Source organism: Brachyhypopomus gauderio, chromosome 3 (assembly GCF_052324685.1).
Source record: "Brachyhypopomus gauderio isolate BG-103 chromosome 3, BGAUD_0.2, whole genome shotgun sequence".
NCBI classification, from domain to species: Eukaryota; Metazoa; Chordata; class Actinopteri; order Gymnotiformes; family Hypopomidae; genus Brachyhypopomus; species Brachyhypopomus gauderio.
This window is the reverse complement of record NC_135213.1, coordinates 17,563,950-17,589,477: the sequence shown is the minus strand read 5'-3', so window position 1 is coordinate 17,589,477 and position 25,528 is coordinate 17,563,950. Positions and strand designations below refer to the sequence as shown.

General features: G+C 46.8%; 1 protein-coding gene across 1 annotated transcript; it reads right to left on the bottom strand.

Annotated features, from left to right (window-relative positions):
• Positions 1–15: 15 nt before the first annotated feature.
• pkd1b (polycystic kidney disease 1b) lies at positions 16–25,413 on the bottom strand. Its single transcript, XM_076999909.1, has 42 exons — positions 25,091–25,413; positions 24,751–24,931; positions 24,041–24,237; positions 23,596–23,714; positions 23,333–23,480; positions 22,862–23,131; positions 21,944–22,686; positions 21,357–21,488; positions 20,947–21,122; positions 20,724–20,860; positions 16,893–20,533; positions 16,519–16,692; positions 16,268–16,405; positions 15,859–16,141; positions 15,399–15,630; positions 14,984–15,128; positions 14,712–14,843; positions 14,154–14,298; positions 13,464–14,063; positions 13,160–13,310; positions 12,803–13,055; positions 12,196–12,391; positions 11,869–12,036; positions 11,648–11,791; positions 11,182–11,392; positions 10,678–10,801; positions 10,355–10,513; positions 10,194–10,258; positions 9,922–10,118; positions 9,626–9,720; positions 9,336–9,498; positions 9,003–9,205; positions 8,417–8,614; positions 7,308–7,462; positions 6,830–6,924; positions 6,580–6,700; positions 6,334–6,456; positions 6,026–6,200; positions 4,750–5,037; positions 4,318–4,452; positions 3,887–4,201; positions 16–3,680 (listed from the first exon to the last, which is right to left on the bottom strand). The coding sequence occupies exons 1-42, from the start codon at positions 25,152–25,154 to the stop codon at positions 2,919–2,921; spliced, it is 12,153 nt and encodes a 4,050-aa protein (XP_076856024.1). The 5' UTR covers positions 25,155–25,413; the 3' UTR covers positions 16–2,918.
• Between the last annotated feature and the right edge of the window lie 115 nt (positions 25,414–25,528).

Sequence of the window (25,528 nt, the reverse complement as noted above, 5' to 3'; positions counted from 1 at the left end):
TTGGTGTAAGCTCCTGTAAGGACGTATCAGTTGTGGTCAGGGGTCCTCAAGGACACAGTTCAACGTCTCTGGGCTGAAATGGTGGCAGGTTCCTGTCCCCTAATTCCAGTCTGGGGGCTTCCTGCTGCTGCTCATTTGCTGGCCCCCACAGGTTCACAACCCCCCCTCTGCATCATGTTTCCCTCACATATATCTTCCCAAACTAAGGGGACGTAGTTTAACGGCCAGCACTCCCACTGCTCTTAATGTCCACTTCTCATTAAAACTGGAATACCAGTGGAAATAACTGGCATGCATTTTCACCAGTAAAAAAAATTCTCTGGGCTGTTTTTAATTGGATAACGCTGATATATGCACATATATGATGTTTCTATACATTGGAATTGCTACATTTTTAGAAGAAATACACAGTTAAGTAAACAATTGTCAATATGACCTTGGTTTCCATAGAAACTTTTGAATTTGAATTTGAGTTATAAATCATAACCGGCACTGATGGTGTTCTTTCATGTTTTAAAGGAGTGTGTGCTAGAAAGCGTTTCACAAGCCATCACTGATGCTGGCTCACATCTGGAGGGTTTTACGGTGCCCTTCACCTCTTTGTGAACCGTTTTAATACATCCCGTCCCATTCCAGTCCAACACACCACAGCTGTCCTGAGATGAGTGAACGAGCAGGAGCAGAGTGGAAAGGGAGAGTGCTTCTGGGAGAGTGCATATGGGTGAATGTTTCTGGGCGAGTGCACAGCGCACAGCACACACCCAGCAGCTCAAGCAGGAGTTGGCAGGGTTCACACATGTTACTCGAGAAACACCAGCACCCTCTCAGACTGGAGACAGTGTGGTTTTGCCCTCTCAGACTGGAGACAGTGTGGTTTTGCCCTCTCAGACTGGGGGCAGTGTGGTATTTGCCCTCTCAGACTGGAGACAGTGTGGTATTTGCCCTCTCAGACTGGAGACAGTGTGGTTTTGCCCTCTCAGACTGCAAACAGTGTGGCATTTGCCCTCTCAGACTGGAGACAGTGTGGTTTTGCCCTCTCAGACTGCAAACAGTGTGGCATTTGCCCTCTCAGACTGGAAACAGTGTGGTTTTGCCCTCTCAGACTGGAGACAGTGTGGTTTTGCCCTCTCAGACTGGAGGCAGTGTGGCATTTGCCCTCTCAGACTGGAGGCAGTGTGGCATTTGCCCTCTCAGACTGGAGACAGTGTGGCATTTGCCCTCTCAGACTGGAGACAGTGTGGTTTTGCCCTCTCAGACTGGAGACAGTGTGGTTTTGCCCTCTCAGACTGGAGACAGTGTGGTTTTGCCCTCTCAGACTGGAGACAGTGTGGTTTTGCCCTCTCAGACTGGAGACAGTGTGGCATTTGCCCTCTCAGACTGGAGGCAGTGTGGCATTTGCCCTCTCAGACTGGAGACAGTGTGGTTTTGCCCTCTCAGACTGGAGACAGTGTGGTTTTGCCCTCTCAGACTGGAGACAGTGTGGCATTTGCCCTCTCAGACTGGAGGCAGTGTGGCATTTGCCCTCTCAGACTGGAGACAGTGTGGTTTTGCCCTCTCAGACTGGAGGCAGTGTGGTATTTGCCCTCTCAGACTGGGGAGAGTGTGGCATTTGTCCTCTCAGACTGGAGACAGTGTGGCATTTGCCCTCTCAGACTGGAGACAGTGTGGTATTTGCCGTCTCAGACTGGGGAGAGTGTGGTATTTGCCCTCTCAGACTGGGGAGAGTGTGGTATTTGCCCACTCAGACTAGTGTGGTATTTCCTAAATTATTCTGGGAGAAACCATGAAACATTATTTCACAAATAAATAAATAAACATCTAGATATTTTAGTTGTGATCCATATTTGAGTTATATGTTCCTTTTATGTGTGTGCGCAATGTAAAAAAAATTTCCACAGAAAAGTGTTCACAGTAATGGGCCTGTCAGTTTTCTTTTGGGCTCTGGTTTGAACGCAAATATTTTATGTACCTTGTTTGATGCTGATTATCTGGACTCTTAACTCCATTATCAACAAGAATGGAAAACATTAGTGCTGTGGTTGGACCTGCTGAACTCTCTTGAGGTAATGATCTTGAGGTAGCTACATTATTAAACAAAATAAAATGGATGCTCCAATCGTAGTGATCTTCCTTGAAGGTGATTATTCAGTATGTTGCAGATATTCTTTGTGTATTCTTTGCAGACCAGATTCACCAATGCAAACCCAAACCTTCAGTGTCCAGCCCTCACCTTCAGCACTGCACACACATCTACACTTGTTCATATTTTTATTTATTTAGATTTTTTGCTTGGAGTGGTCAAAAATAAAAAATAAAAACATAAAAAAAGAAAATTATATACGTATATATTCAAATATATTTAATATATTATTAATACTTATGATGGTATTTTGTGTTATGTGTCTAACTCATTTGTCGTGAGTGCGTCGTGGGATAGATGTGCTGGAAGAGGAAGGTCTCTGCTAGAGGAAGGTCTGCTCTGCTGGAGGAAGGTCTGCTCTGCTAGAGGAAGGTCTGTTCTGCTAGAGGAAGGTCTGCTCTGTGCCCGACACCCAGACTTCAGACTAAATCAGCTATGTTGCTTTGGTCCTAGGTAGCACACACCTGCAGCTGCTCTACAGCACAGGCACACAGAGGAGATGCGTGCTGAGAGCATGTAGCCTACAGTTCACCTGATCCTGGTGTTCCCTCAGTGCCTGTCATTTCTGCTGATGAAATGGATTAGTCATTGGTTTACCAAAAAGGACCTTCAGCTAATCATAATAATAATCATAATTATCATCATCATCATCATCTCTGGTTTTCCGATTTAAAAACATTTTCCAGATGTCTTCTCCATGCACATCCCAGGCCGGTGCTGCATTCTTCTTTGGGGAAAAAGGCTTTGATTAACCGTTCGCAGTATACATGAGACATGCTTAGTCCTCTGTCTCGGAGGTGTGATGGTGCCAGGCTGTCCTCACTGGGCATGCCTGGACCATGGGCACGCCTTCACTCACACTGCACCGCTCTCCCTCCTCGCTGCGAGGTCTGGTTGGAAGAGCTCCAGGGTTCTGAGATGTGGGCGACCTTTGGGCGGTGTCTGCAGAGTGGCAGGAGCCCAAGTGCCAGCCCCTGTGCATAGGGAAGCCCCGCCTCTCCATGAAGCCCCGCCTCTCCAGGTCCATAGGGGGAGGATGCTGCCGGGTCGTGGGGTGGGTGGAGCTCCCCAGGATAGAAGACTCTGAATGGGTGGCTCGGCGGCGAAGTGGAGCTCCCGGGACAGCGTGGTGGGACGATGGAAGAGCCATCAATCCAGAGCATAAATTTGGCTGGTAGGGTTGTGGGAGGTCAGGGGGCGGAGCCGGATCTGGAGCAGTGTGTTCCTGTGGTTCCTTCTGTTTCCATCTCTCTCTTGTCCTCTGGAGCTGCAGCTCAATGTCCAGCACGTCGTCAGTCAGCTGGTTGACTCGACTAAAGCCAGCAAGGAGGTTGTCCACAGAGGGCAGCAGCCGGTCCAGGTACTGCTGGAGCTCTTGGCTGTCGGAGAGGGTGGAGGTCTCTGAGGTCAGAGAAGAGGGGGAGGAGAGCAGGCGAGACCCTGGCGGACTGGATGGCACAGACAGGGTGGAGACCTGCGAGCACTGGGACGATCTGGAGGGTGGAGACTCCATGCCCTCAAACTTCACACGGTGCCTGAACTGAAAGGAACAGGAACAACAGGACCTCTGTCAGTCATACTACACAATGTGTGGGTCAAGTTAGTTTCCTGATTCAGGAATGTACCAGGTTTGAAGTTTGACTACATGACAAAATTAAGCTTTGCTGTGACATGGCCTCATTTTAAACTTTCATAGCAGTAAAGGGCATTCAGAAAGAGGAGCTGTCCGTCCTCCTTGGTTTGTACCTCCTTCGTCTTACTGAGCCCCATCCACATCTTGAGTCTCTTGATCAGAAACTCCACCATCTCGTAGCCCTGCGTCTCCGTGGATGGCCGGTACATTTCAGCCTGGAGCGTCCTGTATGCGTGCAGCAGTGCGGCTCCACACAGCCGCCCAAGAGCCCAGAGCAGCAGCCCCAGCGCTGCCAGGCAGTAGAGCGGTCCGAGCAGCGGGTGCTGCTGGCACAGCTGGCGGAGCAGAACCCGACCCCTCAACAACCCCAGCACAGATCGAGTCGCTCGCCACCAGCTGCTGAAGCCCTCCACCGAGGCCGAGAAGAGCTTAAATGACAAGACAAAACCAAAACAAAAATGAAAAGAATTCTGAGTCTAAAAGGAAAAGACACTCAAAAAGACTTTTAATTTGTTATTTCAAACTTGGAAAAAAAACTGAGTACCATGCTGCCTGTGTGCACGAGGAGGAGCAACAGAGGCACAAACGTCAAGGCAACGCCACAGATCTCCCAGCATGCCTCACACAGCACTCTGCCCAGCACAACCCACCGCCGCACAAAACGCAGAACACCCACCATCTGACAAAAACAACATCACTGTTTCCTTGCACTACTGAAAACACCACTGAAAACACCACTGAAAACACCACTGAAAACACTACTGAAAACACCACTGAAAACACCACTGAAAACACTACTGAAAACACCACTGAAGACACGACTGAACATTCTGTATGTCTGTAAGGATTATGGTGAATGAAAATAATCATAATAGTAATAATGACACTGTTTTGTATCATTTACTCCCTGTTAGCCCTGTTTTATGAAATTACCCCCCCACAACCCCGTTTTCATCTTGGGACGCAGCTCCCTCACTTGCAGAGCCAGCAGATGCAGTAACAGTGCAGCTAGCTGGGAGGAGCTCCGGGCCAGCAGGGCGGCGCCACTGAAGCTGGTGAAGGTGTCGGGCTGTGACAGGTGGGTGGACAGGCGGGCCGAGGCTGTGCACAAGAAGCCCAGGCGCAGCGCAGCCGTTGCTAGGGCCAACAGGGTCACCAGGACCCACAGGAGGCGCGGGGCCTGCCTCAGGTACTGAGCGCGCTCACGGAACATGGCCCGTACCTCCGAGCTCAGGAAACACACGGCAGAGAACAGCAGCAGAGCCTGGAGAAACCACAACAGTCATATTAGCGCTCTGCTACACACACACACACACACACACACACCACATTCACAAACCATGGCCAGTAGCAGTGGCGGACTTAGCAATTTGGAGGCTCAAGGCGAATTTAGCTAGGGGGCCCATCAACATTAATATGCGAGAAATAAGTTCAGGTTCACACTACAAGATTTTAGGATGGTTTTTCAGTCGCCGACAGAAACTGTGGTCGGACGCAAATCGGGGATCATTCGGCGCTCGCTCAGTCGTGTAGTGTGAACTGCTGAAAGACGCTCGCCGAGTGGCCGCCAACTCATCGCAGACGACCGGCAGATATCTAGCATGTTTAATATCTAGCATGTTTCATATCTAGCCCAGTCTGCGACTGTGAGTCAACAGCAGCGTCTAGCTTCATACAACTTTACTACAAGACTGTGTTTAAGTTATTGTGACAGCACTGGAGAAATAGTGCGATTGACTATATCTATGTTCACTGCAACGGAGAGATGAAATAATTCTGGCAATTTGGGACTATGGGGTGGTTAAACGGTAAAAAAAATTATAATAACGAAAACGTGGAGCACATGTACGTTGTTTTTATTTTCTTCGTGGTGTTGCTGGTTCTCGCGAGTGTTTCATTTTCGTGTTCTCGTGTTTTTGGACGGCAGCCAGATGAGTCGGCGATTCCCCAGTCGTTTAATTCGTGAGCCCACGTCACCGATCAGTCATGTAGTGTGAAAGCCACAACAACTGAAAGACTTGCGATTACAGCACAACCAGTCGTGTAGTGTGAACGGCACAAAAACCTGATGACTGAAAAGTCGTGTAGTGTGAACCTGGCTTTAGCTAGACAAGGGGGCCCTACAGTGGGAGGGGCCCAAGGCAATTGCCTAGCAACGCCTCTATGCAAAGACCGCCTCTGGCCAGTAGATTTGTTTCTTTCGTTTTGTAGACTACCACACAGGCACTGCCCACAGGAGCTGACGTCGTTACCGTTAATGTGACACTTGGGTCTAGTCCAGAGGAAGATGTTGGGATGTGGAAGGCCTGGATGGAGACGGTGAGGAGGATCCAGCCCGACCGCGTGTCCTCCAACAGTACGGACACAGGCACGAACAGTCCCGTCTCTCTGTGGTACTGAGTGAACTCAACTACCACTGCACGGGTCCTGAGGCACACAATAAGTGTCTAAATTAAAAATGTCTTTTTTTTGGTGAAGAGTTGTCTGTGGATGGCACTCTCTAATTATGTAATGAACAGAAATGCGCCGATGCAAGGTTCCTGCCTGGAGCCACTCTTACTCTGCTGGGATCCAGGGTGCTGTTTGCACTCCCGATAGGAGGCGACTAGCGGCCGTGCTGCTGTTTCTGAGGAATCTGTCTTCAGCCTCTCTGAGCAGGCAGGGCTGGGTCTGGGTCCACGGCCTGCACACAGGGCTCAGTGGTCAGACGGCCCTAATCTGCTCCACACACCCTGCAGGTACGTAATGTGAGTAGATCTGCTGAGCTTCAGTGACACATTCAGGGTCCAGGAGAGAAATACTTCACCAGGAGAGCCGGGGGGCGGAGCCACTGCCTAAGGCCCTCCGTCCCCGTGACGAGACTGGAGAAGTTGGTGTGATCGACTGCCAACTGTATCCGGACGAATCTTTGGTGTGTTCCTCGCAAACTAAAAAAAAAGTGACACACAAAATTTATTAATGATGATTTTATATATATATATATATATATATATATATATATATATATATATATATATATATAACTTGAAAGATTATTCTCAGTTTTGACTACATACGTTGTATTCGTGACGGGCCTAACAGGGAGAGCGATGGATTGTGGTGGAGGTGTAGTGTCAAGCACTGTTCCAACCACTGCCAGGCCTCTGTCCACCTACCAGACGAAGAAAAACACGGTGAATTCTCACCAGTCCTCCCCCAAACAGCCATGTGTTCATTACGTGCACCTTCATGTGGTTCGTAATGTCCGGGTAGCCAGGACATTTCTCACTGCATTACCTCCTTTAGCATGATCCGTTCTCTGAGTTACCCAAGCCCATCAAGACTTATAATATGTACGTTCATATAGGAAGAGACAATGGGTCCCTGGGGGAGGCCGCAATTCACTGCCCCAGTGAACAGCCAGAGTGAACAGCTCCAGTGAACAGCCCCAGTGAACAGCCCGAGTGAACAGCCCCAGTGAACAGCCCCAGTGAACAGCCCCAGTGAACAGCCCGGAGCGGGAGTGTGGTAGCGCATGAAGAGTAGAGCATTCACCCTGACAGAGCTGCTGGCTTAGGCTGTCCAGGCAAGCCGGACATGATGGAGCGTTTGACTGCAGAGTGAAGCAGGCTGCTGGTCCGGTCCTGGATGTTCTCCTGGTAGTTCACCATTAAAACCAGCAACAGGAACAGAGTGAAGACCAGGCACTTCTGCAGGCAGTGTAGAAACACACACACACACCGAACAATGATCATCCAGGACACAGATTTGCAAGATTGGTAAATGGTTTAAAAACCACGTTTCCTTATGAAAACTTAGCACACTAATGTTAAGCCCTCTTAGTAAGGGGCATGTAAAAGTAAAAGAGCACTGTGTTGAGACTGTGAGTGGGGGCCGTGTTAAAAGAGCACTGTGTTAAGACTGTGAGTGGGGGCCGTGTTAAAAAAGCACTGTGTTAAGACTGTGAGTAGGGGCCGTGTTAAAAGAGCACTGTGTTAAGACTGTGAGTGGGGGCCGTGTTAAAAGAGCACTGTGTTGAGACTGTGAGTGGGGGCCGTGTTAAAAGAGCACTGTGTTGAGACTGTGAGTGGGGGCCGTGTTAAAAGAGCACTGTGTTAAGACTGTGAGTGGGGGCCGTGTTAAAAAAGCACTGTGTTAAGACTGTGAGTAGGGGCCGTGTTAAAAGAGCACTGTGTTAAGACTGTGAGTGGGGGCCGTGTTAAAAGAGCACTGTGTTGAGACTGTGAGTGGGGGCCGTGTTAAAAGAGCACTGTGTTGAGACTGTGAGTGGGGGCCGTGTTAAAAGAGCACTGTGTTAAGACTGTGAGTGGGGGCCGTGTTAAAAGAGCACTGTGTTGAGACTGTGAGTGGGGGCCGTGTTAAAAGAGCACTGTGTTAAGACTGTGAGTGGGGGCCGTGTTAAAAGAGCACTGTGTTGAGACTGTGAGTGGGGGCCGTGTTAAAAGAGCACTGTGTTAAGACTGTGAGTGGGGGCCGTGTTAAAAGAGCACTGTGTTAAGACTGTGAGTGGGGGCCGTGTTAAAAAAGCACTGTGTTAAGACTGTGAGTGGGGGCCGTGTTAAAAGAGCACTGTGTTAAGACTGTGAGTGGGGGCCGTGTTAAAAGAGCACTGTGTTGAGACTGTGAGTGGGGGCCATGCTCACCCTCATGAGCACATGAAGCTGTCTGAGCCTCCGTGCCTCCTCTTTAGCTTGCTGCAGGCCGTAGCCACAGGGAGGACGCACCTCCATCTTGCAGTCTTCCTCCGCACTCTGCACCACCGCCTCCCAGGACAGGCGCTCCTCCACCTCCGGGTCCACGGGTTTTACCACGGCAGCGAGGTACACCGCCCGAGCACATACCTGCAGGGGGCGTAGCACAGAGGTCTCGCCAGGTCCCAGGGTGACCACCAGGGCACCAGCGTTCTACCTGTGCTCTGCTTCAGAATCGCTGCACCTGCCGTGTCATGAACACTGCGAGCACACAGTTTTCTGTACCCCTTTAGGATGTGTTCTTTCGGGGGAATAAAGTGGACAAATCGATTCCACATGTCCCTGCACTGTCTAAAAAATCTGAAAGGAGCAGCATTACTTGGAAAAACATTCCTGAGGATGGCTAACGAGCTGACGATGGATGACGGCTAGCGGGACATAGCTAGTACGTTTCGTTTATGGAATGCTGCTGTTGCCCAGTGACAGCGTTTATGGGCTAAGTGGTCATAGTGGCCGTCTACGTTGGTACCAAGCTCACCACGAGAGGCTCCATGAGCAGGGCGGAGGTGAGGAACGCCGACAGGCATGAGGTTAGCCACATGAGGACGGTAGAGCTGGAGAGAGTGCCGCCATATAAGCCCACCATGGCCAGACAGATCCCCAGCACTACAAACACTAGTGCATACACCGCAACCAAGACCCAGGGAGGAAGGCTCAAGGCAGACCCACCACGAGGCACACCTGGGTGGGAGACACAAAAACGTGGTCATTTTTATGTGTGTGTGTGTGTGTGTGTGTGTGTGTGTGTGTGTGTGTGTGCGGAAAAAAATCAACAACATGGCCTTTGGTTAGCGCCGTTGCCTTGGCTGACCGATGCGGGTGTTGGAGGTGATGCTGAATGAGTCAGGAGGCAGGCTGGGCAGGGAGGTGCTGGCCAGGCTCCAGACGGACAGGGAGGAGGTGGACCTATCAGGCCCTGGCTCCTGCTTCTTTTCAGCTACACTCGGACGCACTGGATCACCACAGGAGCTCCCCTGACTGGAATAAACACATGAAATGCAGCGGTAAATATGGGGAAAATTCATTATGCCATCGCTACACAAGGTTTAAAAGGGGAGACAGACGAATATCAGACTACAGCTAGTAAAAGAGTTCAGCCACTCCCCTGTCGGACAGGAACGTCTCGTTAGGGGAACAGCGGCCACTGTCAGGAGCAGTCGGCCCCGGCAAGGGAGCAGTGCTCCTCAGATCCTCGTCTAAAGGAATGCACCAAACAGACACAAATCATTCCAGTTTCATGATCTAGTAAAACTATGCAAGCAAAATATGGCTTTCATTAATATCCTTCAAGAATACAACAGCAGCTTTCTTTTATATTATTTTTTAAAAATATATTTTTAGTTTTGTATACAACACTGAAACTACAATATTGAATCCCATAAAGAAATATACCACACCAGAGAGTGAGAGTGGATGGTTCTCTGGATAAGGAGAGCTACTGGGTTCAAAGGTCAGAAGGTCAGAGGTTGGAGTAGTCAGCCGTAACTGTAGAAGAGCTCGGTTTCTCTTCAGGAGCCGTGTAGGACCAATAGACTCAGGGAGGTCAAAAATGCTCTCACCGGAGGCCCAGTGATCCACTCTGCTAGAAGGATGACTAATAATTGTGAGCTTTTATCAGCAAAAAACACATTTAAATGTCCTATCTGCTCTCAGATCAACACACGCATACCTTTCCTGCCCAAAATGAGAAGTTTTCCAGAAATCATACTCCAGTTTTAGACCATCCAAGGACTCCTTCACGAAATACAAACACAACCCTTTTAAATACAATGATTCCTTCAATCAGAAAACATATAAATGGATGAACTATTAGGCAAAGCGAAGGCTCACAGTAAATGGGGATGTGTCCTCCTGCGTGGAGGACCCAGGCCCTTGGGTCAAGGACAGGAAGGAGGAGTAAGAGAGAGCCGGAGGACTGTGGGTGAGGTTCACGTCCATCTCCACCGTATCACAAACGGGAGATGGAGGAAGTGATCGCTCCATTAGCACCTGCAACGGTCAACACCATACACGTCAATATCAAACCTCCTGATAAGGCAGTGTAACACAAACACTGGAATTACAGCCTTAAATATATCATTGTGGTTTTTTCCTTTTTGATAAATGGAAAGTAAACAGAGTGAAGTTGGCACGTGTAGAAGTGGTTTCCACACCTTGCTTTTCGTGATCCTGAAGAGGAAGGTGAGGAGACATTGCAGTGGGAACATCATTAAAGCAAGCGTCATTCCAACCAGCACAGTCTCCGGGTGCATTAGCATGTGCTCAGCAACTGGGCCACTGCATTGAAAAAGTTCCAATCAATTTATCCCCCTGATCCTTTTCAGGTATAAATAAGTGGCAAAAGCATCACGCTACTAAAGTTAGAATCACAACTGGTATAAAGTATGCAGGTGAAGAGTCCTGACAATGTTATGATGATCTTTGGCTTTTGATGCTGTTGGTTGATTAATCTCTTCTAGTCATGTGCAGTATATCTTATGAACTGCACACTGATGTTAGCACAAGCATGTCAGGATAGCATGTGTCACTGAATAGTCCGAGTGCCACTTAACTGCACACTACACACTGTTTTCTGTGAGTCAGTGCAGTCATCAGAGCTGGAGAAGTGCTGAGTCATGTAACGGAGCTAGCAAGGACCCCGCCGCTCTGCTTTGTACCTGCTGCTCCTGGAGCCCACTGATCCATACCACACCGCCCCGGCGGCAAGGTACAGGTGCAGCAGGAGGGCCGAGCAGGTCACCCTCTGAGCCCGGCTGAAGGTGCTGTGGGCCGGACGCTCCCATAAAGACAGCCAGAGGTGGTGATCTTGCAGGCCAAAGCGCAGCTGCGCACGCAAAATCCTTCCAAACTGCTGTAGCTCTAGGGGGCCTGCAGAACACGCAGGATATTTATGAAGACACTTTTACGGTCATCCAGCGCCACTTAAACATTAGTTTAATGGTATTTGTGTTGCATGCTCCCTGGGCTTTGAACCAAATACTTAGTGTAGTTAACACAATGCACATGTAAATGAGGCCTTCAGTGTTGAGACCAGTGTTGTGTCATCCACTTGAAAGGAAAGCATGCCATTTTATTGGCCAGACTGGTTTGGATAAAACAAAAACACAAATGGTTTCTTCTTACAAGTGGCCAGCACCACTTTCCGGACCATTCCAGAGTTATTTTCGTTCTCTACAGACAGCCAGTCCTCCACCAAGAAGAAGAACAAGTTATCCATCTGCATGTCCCACACTATCACATGCTGTAGATACCAGGATGGGTCCAGACCTGGGGCACACAAGCGCATGAGAGTTCATTTTTGCACAGTTCAAACAAATACGTAGTCTTGATACAACATATCTCACCTGTGTTGTCATGCCAGATGCATATTTTCCAGATTTCTCCCAAGTTGGCATCAGTTTCTATCTGAAAGTCATCCAAGCCATTTCTCTGAAACGCTCCTTCCCTCCGTAAGTGACGCGAGCCGCTTTTGTTTAGACCATACAAGCTAATTCCTACATGGGCAGAAGTACCTGCAGGAGACATGGAGACAGGAATCCTAGCTAACCGCGAATATTAGGAAGGACTTATCAAAGGTAAGGAAAAATCCTTCTTCTATGTTTCCCTTTAAATGTCATCATTTTAATACTAAATGTTATCTTACACACGTTTACCCTTTACCCTTTGCTTACCAGACCCTCTCTGCCAGCCTGTTTTGACCAAGACCCGGTAATGATAGCGACCCGGCTGGCCACACAGCGGTACGCTGCTGAGCCTCACACTCTCCAGGTGGTCCAGTTTGTGGGCGATGAGACCGAGCAGCAGATGACTCAAGAGTAGAACTGCACACACTATGCCCACCACCACGTTCCTCGCTGGCCTGTCCGACTGCAACAACATCATCCATCAGTTAAATGGAACACGCAGACAGGTCAACATAATTCATCTTCATTACCATACATGGCTGGAATGTGCGATACGTAAAACATGACGCCCTTGGGACACACAGGGCTGGTTTTCTGGGCATCGATTTAGTGTGGTCTTGGAATAACAGTTCGACTGGTAAAGTTCCCTAGTTATTTTCTCTATTTTTTTGTACGTTTTCCTCTTGGTATAAAAAAAATTTCTATGCAATCATAGTGTCTGGAGTACCAACAGCTTATAAAATTAAAAAAGCACAATCACTAATGGACAATCCTCTACTCACTAATCAGTTTATCTAAGGAATGAAAGTTCTGGCTGGTCAAACGCGGTGGCGGTCTTGCATGTTGAGCACGAGGAACTGGGTGATGGACTCACTGGAGGAAGAAGCACGATGGCGTCGGGATGAACGAACAGGCTGGCACCGAAGAGGGTGAGGTGACGGGTGAGGCAGTGGGCAGCCCTGGGGCTGCTGCTGCTGAGGACACTCAGTCCCTCTGTGCTCCAGCGTCTCTGCTCCTCGCTGAAGAACCGGCACAGGGAGCCGAACACGCAGACGGAGGCCAGTACCTGGGCGCTGTCCACGCTGCTGCTCAGAGTCACGTGCAGGTCCTTAGCAGAGCCGTTCAAGCTGGGTTTGACGTTCGGGTGTAGGGATCGGCACGTTAGACAAGGAGACCCCAGAGTTACACCAGTGATGCAGTATATGTTTAGTGGGTTTTGAGAAGAACTCACAGCGGTGTAAGGAAGATGGTGTGATCCATTGATGGAACCTCAGCAGAGAGAGAGAGCGTGAGCTCCTGAACGAGGTTTTGTTGGGACAGTGGAAAACCTTGTCGATCAGTTACAGTGACGTTCACTTGTCCAGAACTTGTCGGACCAGTACCTGCCAGCACAAACACAGCAAGAATACAGAATGGAACATCTAATGAACATGAGGAACATGACACATGCATCAACGTATGAGGGATGATGGAGAGAGCACTAGAACCATGATGATGTTTAGTGGTGATGAAGGTGTAGTTTAGGAGAATCTCACCTTGCATCAAGGTGAAGTTAAAGGCTATAAACAGTCCAGCGTGAGGGTCTGTCTTGATGGCTCTGACGGTGAAGTTCACACTGCCTTTCTGTGGCAGACTGATATTAACCCTTGGGGAGAACTCCATCTCCTGGTTGTGCAGGACCACTCGGATGGCGCTGCCTGATGTGAGGTTTGCTATGGGGATGGGCAGCCCCTGTGGAGTAGCAAACTCCATAGCTGCTAGCGCAGTGGAGATGGGAGGCTCTGCAGCGGAGATCAGCGGGTTCCCCCGAGGCTCCATGAGCAGCAGGATCTGAAGGACTTCCCCTCTGTCCTTCCCCAGCTGGGAGCTGAGGGCCGGGGGCACGTGGAACTGGCAGTGGCTGGAGGGGGCCGAGCACAACAGGGTCGACGTAGGGTCTCCCCGGAAGCCCACAACGTTAATCTGCGGACCCTGCAGGGACACGGGCTCCTCGCCAGGCATCCGTGACCACATTAGGGAGCGCATGAGCTCGGCTGCCTGCTGCAAGACTGAGAAGGCCGTGTCTGAAGTGGCTGTGAGGTGGTGATGCGCATGCGAGGTGTTCATTGGTTTTTCAACTGCAGACATCAAGTTGCCTGTGAAAAGAACAGAAAAACAGTCCAGCACTACACACTGCCTCTCATTTCAAACGACATGCGTTCGATTTGCGTCATATAAATGCTTACTGAGAACTTTCAGAATGTTTCTTCCAGTTTCTAGAGGGGTCACATCTCCTTGACTGGTTTGCTCTCTGATCATTCTGATCATCTTCCTCATAATGGCCACAATGCTAGTGCAACCGTCTCCACATTGAACCTCGGCAGGAACAGCCTACAGGAGAGAGAGGAAAGATCACACAATAGACAATCGACTGATATAGGAATTTGTATATTTACACAATTGGAAATAATTGAAATTGTAAAAAAAAGAGGTCATGTATAAGGTAATTACAGAGTCAGTTTCTGTTAGTCACCACTGATTTGTTTCTAATTCACAGACATTCTTCCTACATTGTTTGAGCCAGTTTAGTTATTCTACACAAGCCACTACCAGCAAAGGACTCAGGGGGGCTCTTTTACCCTATACGCCCTGCTGGTTGATGGTTATGCAGAAGCTATACTGGAGACTGCTGCCCCTCTGGTGCTGAACCTAACATTAAACATGGAAGAGTGCTGGCCATGCTCTTGTGCCTTAGGGAAGCAGCCGTGTTGAAAACATTGGTAATCGGTGAAGGCGAGACCCACCGTGGAGTGAGCCAGAGCTGCGCTGATCTGTGCGGCGTCCTGGAGGGACACGACGGAGAGAGAGGTCAGCGCTCGGATCAGACGGCCACGCATCTGCACTCGGGCCTCAACATCGCCACTCACAGCCTCCAACTGTGGAAAAGAAGATTAAATATTGATTTAAATCAACATTTACAAAAAAAAAAAGCATTAACATCCTGATGAAAATAAACTCTTTATAATAAAACTTTTTGGGAACATGATCGTTCACGATGTCCGCAGACATTACAGACCTGATTGAGCTGGTTGCTTAGTGCCGTAGAGTACACCAGCACATCTGTGGATTTGCCCTGCTGAAGCAGAGCCCACAGGTCCCACTGCCCTTTCTGCTTCAGCCATTCTGGTGTACTTCGCTCACTCACTGGTAACACCAGATTCCTGCATGGATTATTGAATAATGAATATGAATTAAAACACAATTTGGATTAGTCCAGCTTTTGGTGTTTTCCTTCCAAATCACGACCCAATCCATCAGTTGATTGGGTCCTTCATGATTACAGATGAAAAACTACAATTGAAGTAGGGACAAGCTCAAATGTGCTGTACATGGGATTGGGAACATTGGAACTGGGAACACTGGGAGTGAATTGTAAGCATCTAACATTAAATGTGCTGGTTTATCATTCCAGTAGTGTCCGTCACACACACCTTCTGAGAGTAGTGATTTTGGCCCCCATGTTGTCTTCAATCTGTAGAAGTGCAGTTATAATGGAGGCATTATCCTCTCTTCTAGCTGTGCCGAGGGGCACCCAGGACTTAAAAGAGTGTCGTGTGCCTCTGTATAGGGTTATGAGAGGACACTGTGGTCCAGGCTCTTCACACTGTGCTGCCTGAAGGGTGTATATTATCTGAGCAGATGTGCTGTCTTCTTCCACCCACCCTGTCATTGTGGAGCAGACACCAAGAACTTAGAGCCTGGTCAACATGCATAATGTAGAACTAGACTGAAAGTTTACAAATGGTGTGGAGATCATTGTAAATGTGCTGTCCACATTTATTTATACCTGACTTTTGATTATACTTTTTTTCCAAACACAATAGAAATGCAAATGAGTGAAGATGAAGTAATTGATCTAACAGTGTTCAACGCAAGGAATCATCGCACTACCTGAGCAGTTGAATGAGACCATATTTTGCAGGAGCTGAACAGAATCTTCTGGTGATAAAGTGCAGTTGCCTCCCTGGGGTGGGAGGTTTGGTGTTAGGGTAATACCAGCTGATCCCCATAGACCATTAGCAGGTTGCGACACATTCAGAGTGAATACATATTCAGATCCAGCTGTCAGCATATCGGGCCTGATAACAAGGTTAGGATTACTGTCTCCAGTAGTAGTTGTAACTTCATTTAGATGCAGAACCTCCCCTTTTGTATTCTCTGCTGTCCACCTATACTGTTTGGTAAAGAATTGTTGATTCATTAAACTACAATTGACGCAAGTGTATGTATATTAACAAGTTTACAAGTCAGAAGATATCAAAATATATTTACTCTGCACAGAAAAGACCATTCATAATACCTGAACAGCACCACTGCACAGAGCACAATGACCAGACAGAACAATAGGATGGCTGTGACTAACATACGAAGACAACTGCGAACTGCAGGATACACATTCCACAGTGACCGGAAGCACGTCCACTTCACACACTGTTACCTAGGTGAACAAAACATGGAAGCAGCATTATCAAGATACCGTGGGGTTCATATGAAGCAGCTCCTAAAATAAAGACAACTGTGAAGTAAAGAGCTCTGTTAGACTGCACTCACGAGCTGCTTGGCAGAGACAGGGGGCCTGCCATCTTTCTGAACTGTTAGTGTGATGTGGTAGACCGCGGCCGTCTTCAGGACATGGGCGGGGAGGACGAAGATGCTGCTATTCAGCTGAACCGGCTGGTAGACATGGGAGGATCGTGGGGACGGAGATTCTGTGGGGCTCTGCTGCTGGAAACAGCATCGTTTCAGAATTTTAGAACATAGATGATTTTTATGTTGTTAGAATAGGCTGACCATAAGGGGTTAGTGAGGGTTCATATCAAGAATTTCTTATGAAAGTAGTGTATCTGCTACTTATGTCCAGGTTGTTCACAAAAGCAGTCATAGTGCTATGAGATGAAATATGTCATTTGGCTCATGGGACTCACCAGAGCAATATTCCACTGAAACTGTAAGAGCTCGATCCCCCCTACTCCACAATTGGGGTCATAAGATCTTGTTCCATCCAGTACCAGGTCATTCTGGCTTGACCAGAGTCGGCTAGAGCCACCTTTGATCAAGGGCACCAGAGGACTGTAGATTACTGATACTTTGGTTGTCTTCTGCTGTTGAAGGGGTGTTCCTACAAACCTAGTAGTAAACTTCAGACAGTAGTCCCCTACTACAAGTGTATGCTTTGGAAGAAAGAGGAGTGGTACAGTAATATCCACTGAGCTGTTTAATGGCACTTTGTTCTCTGTGCAATTGGAATCATGGAAGATCTCCCAGAGATAGGTGGTCTTATAAGAGACGCAGCCATTGAGGTCCACGACTGCTTCAAAATAGTTTGGCCTGGACCCAAAAATCTTCAACTGCTCTTGGATCAGGGTGACTTGAGGCTGAATGCATTCTAGTTTCCTAACCACAACTGGCAGCTGTGCAGAAATCTGGCTGACATTATTGAAAACAGTCACTTGTACTACAAATCTGCCTTCAGCAATGTATTTATGGATGGCTCTATTAGACTTTGTAACTTTGAATGCATCATCGGAGTCGCCAAAGTCCCACTTGAACACAAGGTCACTGCCACTGTCTGTGAAGGCGATAAAAGTGACCAGGTGATCTATGAAAGGTCTCTCTGGGTAGCCAACAAGCTTGACTCCCTTTAATGGCCACTGAACAGTTGCTGTTTCTGTAATGGACTGTGAACAGAAGGTGGTACTAGCTTCCAACGTCACAGACAGGGAGCCACTGCTAGATGGTGAATACAGGACACTCTGCCCAGTTTTTTGTGAGGTACTGAAACCATCTAAACTGAAACTCCACTGATAAGTGACTGCAGATTTAGTGCTAACTGATGCGTTGAAACTGAATGGTTTTGAAGCTTCCAAAGCAGTAGTGCAGCAGTCAATCAAACGAAGGCCCTTTACACTTTCCATAACTCGTACAGTCACAGTTGCAAAAGAAAAAGTGACATGATTTTTCGCTGTTGCTTTGACTATGTGGTTTCCAACAGGAAGAGATGAAGTGGTAAAATCTTCCTGAATATTTATGGAGGAATTCCACCCTGAAAATTCTAGGATGAATAAGACTTCACTGCCTTGAGAAACAGATGGTGTGAAAGTGACTGGTTCATTCTCACAGAGAACAGGCTTACTGACTCTTAAATTAAAACCTTGGATGGCGTCCTGCACTGTTATTATGTGCGACACTGTCTGCCAGCTAATGTCATTTGAGGCATTCAGTGTTACAGAGTTATCCCCTATGTCCATAAAGGAATAACTTACTGTTTGATTGTTACCTAAAACAATCACGTTTCTTCCAGGAAATGCCACAGTCCATTGCCAATACAGAACATTTCCTTTCACAACAAACCCACGGAACTGCAAGAAGCTGTTTGATGTCACAAAGAAAGGTTGTGCTTTTCCGTCCACCTCGAAATCCGTTCCAGAGACATCCTCCACAACTCTGAATTGTTTAGTGGCATCAGCCGAGTCAAATATATTGGCCACTGACACTTTTATGTTAAAAATACCAGTGGCTTTGAATATGTGAAACACAAACGGAACATCTGAAGTTACAGGAGGGTGGTCAGAGTCAAGGAACCATTTATACTGAAGGTCTGTACCAGTCTTCACACTCACTGATATCTTGACAGGTTTTCCACTTGCTACTACACACTCTGGTGTTGAGATATTCACCCCAGAAATACGCTCCACTGCTGTCAGTGAAATGTTGCTATGCACTTTGCCAAGGACATTGGCAACTGTTAGTTTGACAGACACATTACCAGAGTTATTTGCAAAGAATGTAAAATGTTCACCATCGCCAACGGTTTCGTTAAATCCATCTTGATGAGCCAACCACTGAAAGGTTAAGCTGGAGCCGTGTTTTACAAAGGCTGTCAAAGTGATGGTCTCCTTTGTAGGGAAATATCTCATAGATTTAAGCGTCTGGCTTGTAATTCTCACACCTCTTATTCGTTCTACAACCACAATTGAAGTTGAATTTTCCATTTTACTGACAAGATTCTCTACTGACACTTTTACTTCAAAGACCCCTGCCTTGGGAAACACATATCTGTGTTCTGATGTTCCAAGTCTTGATGGAAAGAGGGGATCCAATGTCCAATAAAAATGCACATTGTCCATGACATTGCTTACAACGGTGAAGGCTGTTTCTTGGCCTGCTTCTGCCAAAAGCCGATTAGTATGAATGATTAGACTAGATATAGGAATTTGTACTTCCATATAAGCATATGCAGACTCTTGGCTAACTGCATTAAAAACTGAAGCAGTGACACGAAATCTACCAGCTGAAGTGAAAGCATGTGTTTGATTTTGGCCTTCCTTCCTCAGAGTACCATCACCAAAGTCCCATTCAGTAATTCCATTATTTTGACTTGGCTTGGTCCAAAAGCAATACGACTGATTGACCTTAAGTGCGTCTGTGGTACTTTCATGTTGTATAGACAGCTCTAGTATTGGGTTTTGAACAGAAATAGTGGCGTTTGCTGTTTTGTGGCTGACTTGGTTATGTGTGACCACCCTAATTTCATGCATTCCTTCCTTCAGAAAAACAAAGCAGTGATGTGAGTTTCCATGGGCCGGAGAGTCACTGGATGAGCTGTTATACCACAGAAACTGGTAACGTCCTCCACCAGTGGGATGTACAGACACGTCAAAACATATCTCTTCACCCACTGCTACAATTTTCTGGGCTGAGTGAAGACTCAAATCTGTGATTGAGGCTTCAACACACAAGTTAGTCTGATACTGTGTGAATCCTGTTTGGCTGTAAACAACCACATTAGTAAGATAATTTCCAGAGCCAGAGAATGTATGAGCAACCATGGATGTTCCTTTCATCACAGATAAAGGTGTACCATCTCCAAAACTCCAGTGGAAAGTTAGCAGAGAGACATTTCCGGTCACCAGTGTCTGAAGAGTTATTTCCTTTCCACTCACAATGCAGTCAAATGGCAGGATTCCTTGAATAGCCAGCTCAAAGATTTCTACACTGATGGACTGTGTTGCTGTGCTCACAGGATTAGTAACGGTTACATGAACAGTGTAGTTTCCTGCAGACCTGTAGATGTGGGAGATCAAGTTCTCCAGGAGGTCATTAAACACTGAGCCATCACCAAGGTCAAAGGTCCATCTGAGACTGGTGCCTGTGGACACATTTCCGCTAATTTCAGTAACAGAATTGAGTTCATTTGGTCCGTTATATCTCAGAGAGAGTCCTGAGATGGCTTCAGCAATTTCCACAGTCATCCAGGCAACCAGCCTTGACAGGCCGTTATTAGCACAAACAGAAACATTGTGCACACCAGCTGTGTTAAAAACATGTTTGATTGTGTTGTGAGCCCCTGTAAACTCCAGGGGGGCACCTCCAATGTTCCATGTATAAAGTATACCATATGATGATGACAGAGATGAAGCTTCAAAGAGAACAATTTCGTTGACTTTTGGGATTGTAGGCAGTGATGAAACCAGCAGCCTTGTCAGTGGAGACCGCACTTTAACTGGGACCGCCTTCTCAATGTGGTCGTATTTATTCTGGGCCTGCATTCTCAGTATATAATCACCTTGAGTGAAGTGGAAAAACATATTTTAATGGAGAAAATTATTTACAATTATTTGTATTATTGTTAATATAAATATATTATAAATAAATTATTTATTTATAATATATTTACAGCAATTATTTATTTTCCAGTCTTTCTGTGTCTCATAGAACTATAGGCTATTCTAACCTATATTTCCATGTAGGTTTACCTGGTGTTGTGTAAGTATGATGGGCAGAGTCTTCAAGATACACGTGTGTTGTAGTCCAATCCACAGGACTGTCACTTCTTTCTAATGGGGCAGGGAGTGTGTGATTCAAACAGGGAGAGCCATCACCAAAATCCCACCTGGAGAAGAACAGAAATCCCATCAAAAGCCTATTTCTGTATTTCAAAACAGAAGCTTTTTCTAGGTGATAAAAGAAATTGCAGACCTTATAGTTACACCTATGGAGATGTCCATCTGAAGTCTCAGAGTATAGACGTTGGATGTGTTCACAGCAATAGCATCCTCTTCGGACAGCAAAACTAAGTTGGCTAACGGGGCCATTGCATCAGCTGTTATTTTGACCTCTATGAACTGAGAGCTCACAGGATTCTCTGCAGTTACCTCACATGGACAGAATAACACAGAAATGTATATATCTGTTGCAAATGTGGGTTTTACACTTTTGTTAGGTTTTATCATTGGCCTTAACATTGTCAGCTGACGTGTTGTATGCCTACATTGATGTTGTAGAATGTTTACCTTTTCAAAAGTTTTTTTGTTGTGACAATTACACATAAATCACAGTTGACACTAACAGAAAATCACATTTATAAGGTGTCTTCACAGAATGTTTACCTTAAGTATATGCTCTCCTGACTTCTTAAAAACTACAGTGTAAACCTCTCCTGTGTGGGCACGCTGCCTGAGGTTATCGATGACCCAGGTGTACTTCACAGACGAGCCAGTGGCCACAGCTGCTGTAAACAACTGCAGAGAAACCAAGGAACCACAAAGGCAGCCCAAGGGACAATGGAAAGGTTACGATTCAAGTCGACATTTATATGACCATCGAATTATGTACCATGTAAATAGCCTAAACCACACTATCTCAATCCATTCCTGTAGGATTATTCCAGTCAGTCCAGGTATTTACCCTGGCCCAGCTCCATTCACTTTGACCAGTATGTGAAGAGCTCTGTTTAGTATGATTACTTGGTTCTGTTGCAATGTCCTGAATAGAATAAAAACCTGGTCTGTGTCCATCTCCCGAGGAATGGATTGAGTACCTCTAATCCAAATGTATTTTTTTACATTTACATTAAGAACATACTGTATAGCATACATCCTGGTCCAGAATAACAAACTAAAGTGCTTCATGGATGCTTATCTGTTAAAAGGTTCTGAAAAATTTTTTGTAGGAATAAGAACATATTAATCTGTACCTGAGGTATGTCCACCAGAACTCTATAGAAACCCTTTGGCTCTATGTGAAGCCCTGTGAGTAGAATATGAGCTTGTAGCTTCACACTCAGTGTCTGTGAGTTCATGTTGTTGGATGCAGTAATGTTGAGAGTTTGTTCCCCTTGGCTATAGAGTGTGACGTATGCATAGGAGAACCATGTATTGGGTGTCTCCCTCTCACAAACCCCCTGGAGTTTAGGTGTCTCAGGTGGACAGGACAGTAGGAAAGGGACTCCTGTCTTAGACACCGGGGCTGACCACGCACTAGTAGCATTATGACCTGAAAGGATCCTGATAATTATTAGAGTAGGGACATTTATTGGCAAATGTATCCGGTTGTCTTCATCAGGCTTAGGATGCAGGACACGCATCTCTGAGACTGGGGTCTGCGCTTTGACCAATCGGACGGCCGGTGTGGTAGTGGCCGTATCGAACTCGTTCTCTGTGTTGTTTGGCACCAGTGAGCCACCATAGAGATGCACGTTGTCCTGGTAGATGATCCTCAGATCACACACCACGCCGTCCACCCACTGGCCTGCGTCCAGGCCCCCGGTGAGACCGCCCCCCAGCCAGCCTCCCCACTCAGGTCCCGGCAAGGAAAGGTAGCTCTGTCTCCAGCCAGAGTCAGAGCTACTCACGCAGTGCAAGAAAGCACCAGCGTCTCTGCTGTGCTGCACTGCTACGATGTCATCTGGATAGACGAGGACCTCCTTCTCTTGAAACACTACCTACATGGGTGAGGAAGAAAAGTCTGATACATTGGGGATTTTTTTTTCATGACTTTAGATGATGTATTAGTTTGAATATGTGCTTTCTCTGTTATTGTCAGAATTCATGCCTCGTATTAAACAATGAACCTCAGTGTAAATAAGTGTCAGATGTAAGTCAAGAACAGGCACTCGCCTCGAAGTGAACAGGCTCTGAGGCTGGGGGGATTTTCAAGGAAACATCTGCCACCATGTGGTAGAAAGGAGCCACTGCAGGGTAACGGGGCGGCAGGGGAAAGGCGCGTCCTCCAGCGGATGAGCGGTAAGGGCTGCAGGGGCTGGTCACTGGCAGGCACCTCTCCAGCAGGGGGCACCAGTACTGTCCAGTGGTACAGCCACCAGTGGTGTTGCACAGAGGAACAGTGAAGCAGCAGCTGAAGGGGTTGAAAAGGGCACTGCAGCCTGGAAGAGACACAATAAACCTTTGTTGAGGTGATTTTGGCATATATCCATCATAATATGCATTCATATATTTTCATATATTTTTTTGCATTTTGCATATATTTTTTGCAAATCCTTCCTATACAAATTATAACTATCGTGACTATACAAACATGCCTTGCCTTAGCATTTCCAGTGTTTAATTTATTTGTTATCTCTTACCTGGGGGCACTAGGTGATGACTGGGGCTGCAGTAGGGTCTTAAGATCTGCACCTTCACCATTGTGAACTGCTCACTGGGCTGAGATACCAAATCTACAGAGAGTACGTGTCCTCCATGACTGAACCAGAGTCCTGGGAACAGCATCATCTGCACAGGACCGGTGGGATTTTGTGAAAACAACAAACGAGACACGATGTAACAAAGCACGTTGTGAATATGAAGGTGTAGTTTGAGTCAGGAGCCTCAATGGGTCTGCACCTACTTCAACTCTCTGCTGTTGGAGGTCAGGTGGCGTAGGGAGTGGGCGCAGTAGGGAGAGAGAGTACGTGCTGGACATGAGGGGCACTCCCGTCACAGAGCTGTCCGCTGACGGCAAACTCACTAGTGGAGAAAGATCAACTTAGAAGTGCAGTCAGTTCAGGGCTTTTTGACAGGTGCCAGATTGCTGTCATAATACCTTTGTAATGTCTGTAAAGTCTCAGTCTGCTGCTTAATTCTCATAGAAAACCAGCAGCTTTTGATGTGGGTGAATACACTACCCATCACCAGAGCCACTTTAAATAATTAAAACTCATGCCTTTTGTTGTTTGATGTTGCCCCATCGCCTAATAACTGTACATGCACGTTTTCAAAGTTAGTTCTGAGAAGTCATGGATGAAATTTTCACTTTTACATGCTACGGAGGCACCTCGAACATATGCCTGTACCTGACACGTCTTTCCCACAGATTAAGTGATGCTCCTGGTTACACGGGCCGCCCATCCACTGTCCCAAACCCATGAGCAGCTGCGGACAAATCTCTTGCCCTCCACCTTGGTCTGGAGAGCTCACGGGTGCCGTGCCATTGTGCTGACGTGGATCTGTACCGGCTTCATCTCTTAGCCAAACCAGAGCAGGTACAGCTCTGGATGTAGTGATTAGATAAACAGATCAGTTACCATGACTACATGGCTCCTTTGAAGGATATTGTAATAGACATCTGCAAGATTGCCTTCTCATTATTCAGTTATTAATCTTCACACTTATAATTTAGTAATTATTACTAATTACTTATTACTTTGAAAGATACATAATTATATACACAGAAGTAATTCAGATAGAAATTGCTCGCACAGCTGATGAAGGACATACTGTATTTCTTAAGAACCTGTGTGTTTTGTCTACTCCTGCATTTCTAGCCACAGCACAGTGCAGTCACTCTCTGAATATCTTGTATGTAAGTCTTAACAAGAACCCAGGTTTACTTTAGTAAGAGATATAGTGATGTTCAAGTACATAAGGTTTTCAGAAAAACAAGCCATCATCTCCTGATTCCCTTCATCAGTTGTGCAAGTGTTTCTGCAGTTTTGGGGGGAAATTTGGAATTTAAGAATTAGTTTATGTGCAACAATTAACCAAACATGGAGCAACAGCTTACAGCTGAAATGTGTTTTGTATGAAGTTCTGAACATGTGGTTTGTCCACCAGTGCGAGATCTCCTCCTTTCACTCTCTGACAAATGTTTCTTCCTTGCGGCCATGTTGATGCAGATGTTGGCATCCAGTAGCATTGTAAACCATCTCGGTCAATCTGAGCTCCCTTTGGGCAAAAGTCTTCATCTAGAGGACGATATCAATGTTGTCATAAAACCGTTACTTCATTTGTTTATATTAGACGTATCAATCTAAATGCAGGCCACATTAGATGAGGCACTTTGAAAACGCTGCCATTTGGACAGAGCCGCACACCCTGAGAGTAAATTACTTAGTGCATCTCACCACCGGAGCAGCTGGTCACGGCAACGAGGATCCATGTGAAAAACAGAGGCTCAATAATCCCCATGGTACTGGAGTCCAGAGAACAGCGTGGCCACAAATGGCAGTGAGTCAAACGACTGCAGTTAGATCCATTTCTCTGTCTGTCCACTGATCCTTAGTAGACACTTGTTCCTTATCCCCAGTGCTCAGTGTCCCTCATATAACACTCACTCTGTTGTTGCTCACCACCTCTAAAGTAGCTTCATTCCCACGGGGCTCTGCCCTGTCCTCTCTTACCCCTTTTCTACTGATCGTCTTTTTGCTCAGTGACTTATTAGCATTGTGTCCAGCACAGCTTTGCCCCACACCCCTTTAAAGAACTTGGATGACATTTGGTTTGTCTCACAGCAACAGGCCGAGGACTGGAGAGGACAGAGGCCTCATTAGCATACTATAAAA

Coding starts and splice junctions, on each gene's coding strand:
- pkd1b (XM_076999909.1), bottom strand. CDS start 25,154: ATGGGGATTATTGAGCCTCTGTTTTTCACATGGATCCTCGTTGCCGTG. Junction 23,481..23,595: donor TCCAACAGCAGAGAGTTGAA/GTAGGTGCAGAC, acceptor GGTCCTGTGCAG/ATGATGCTGTTCCCAGGACT. Junction 20,861..20,946: donor TCCATAGGTGTAACTATAAG/GTCTGCAATTTC, acceptor GTTCTTCTCCAG/GTGGGATTTTGGTGATGGCT.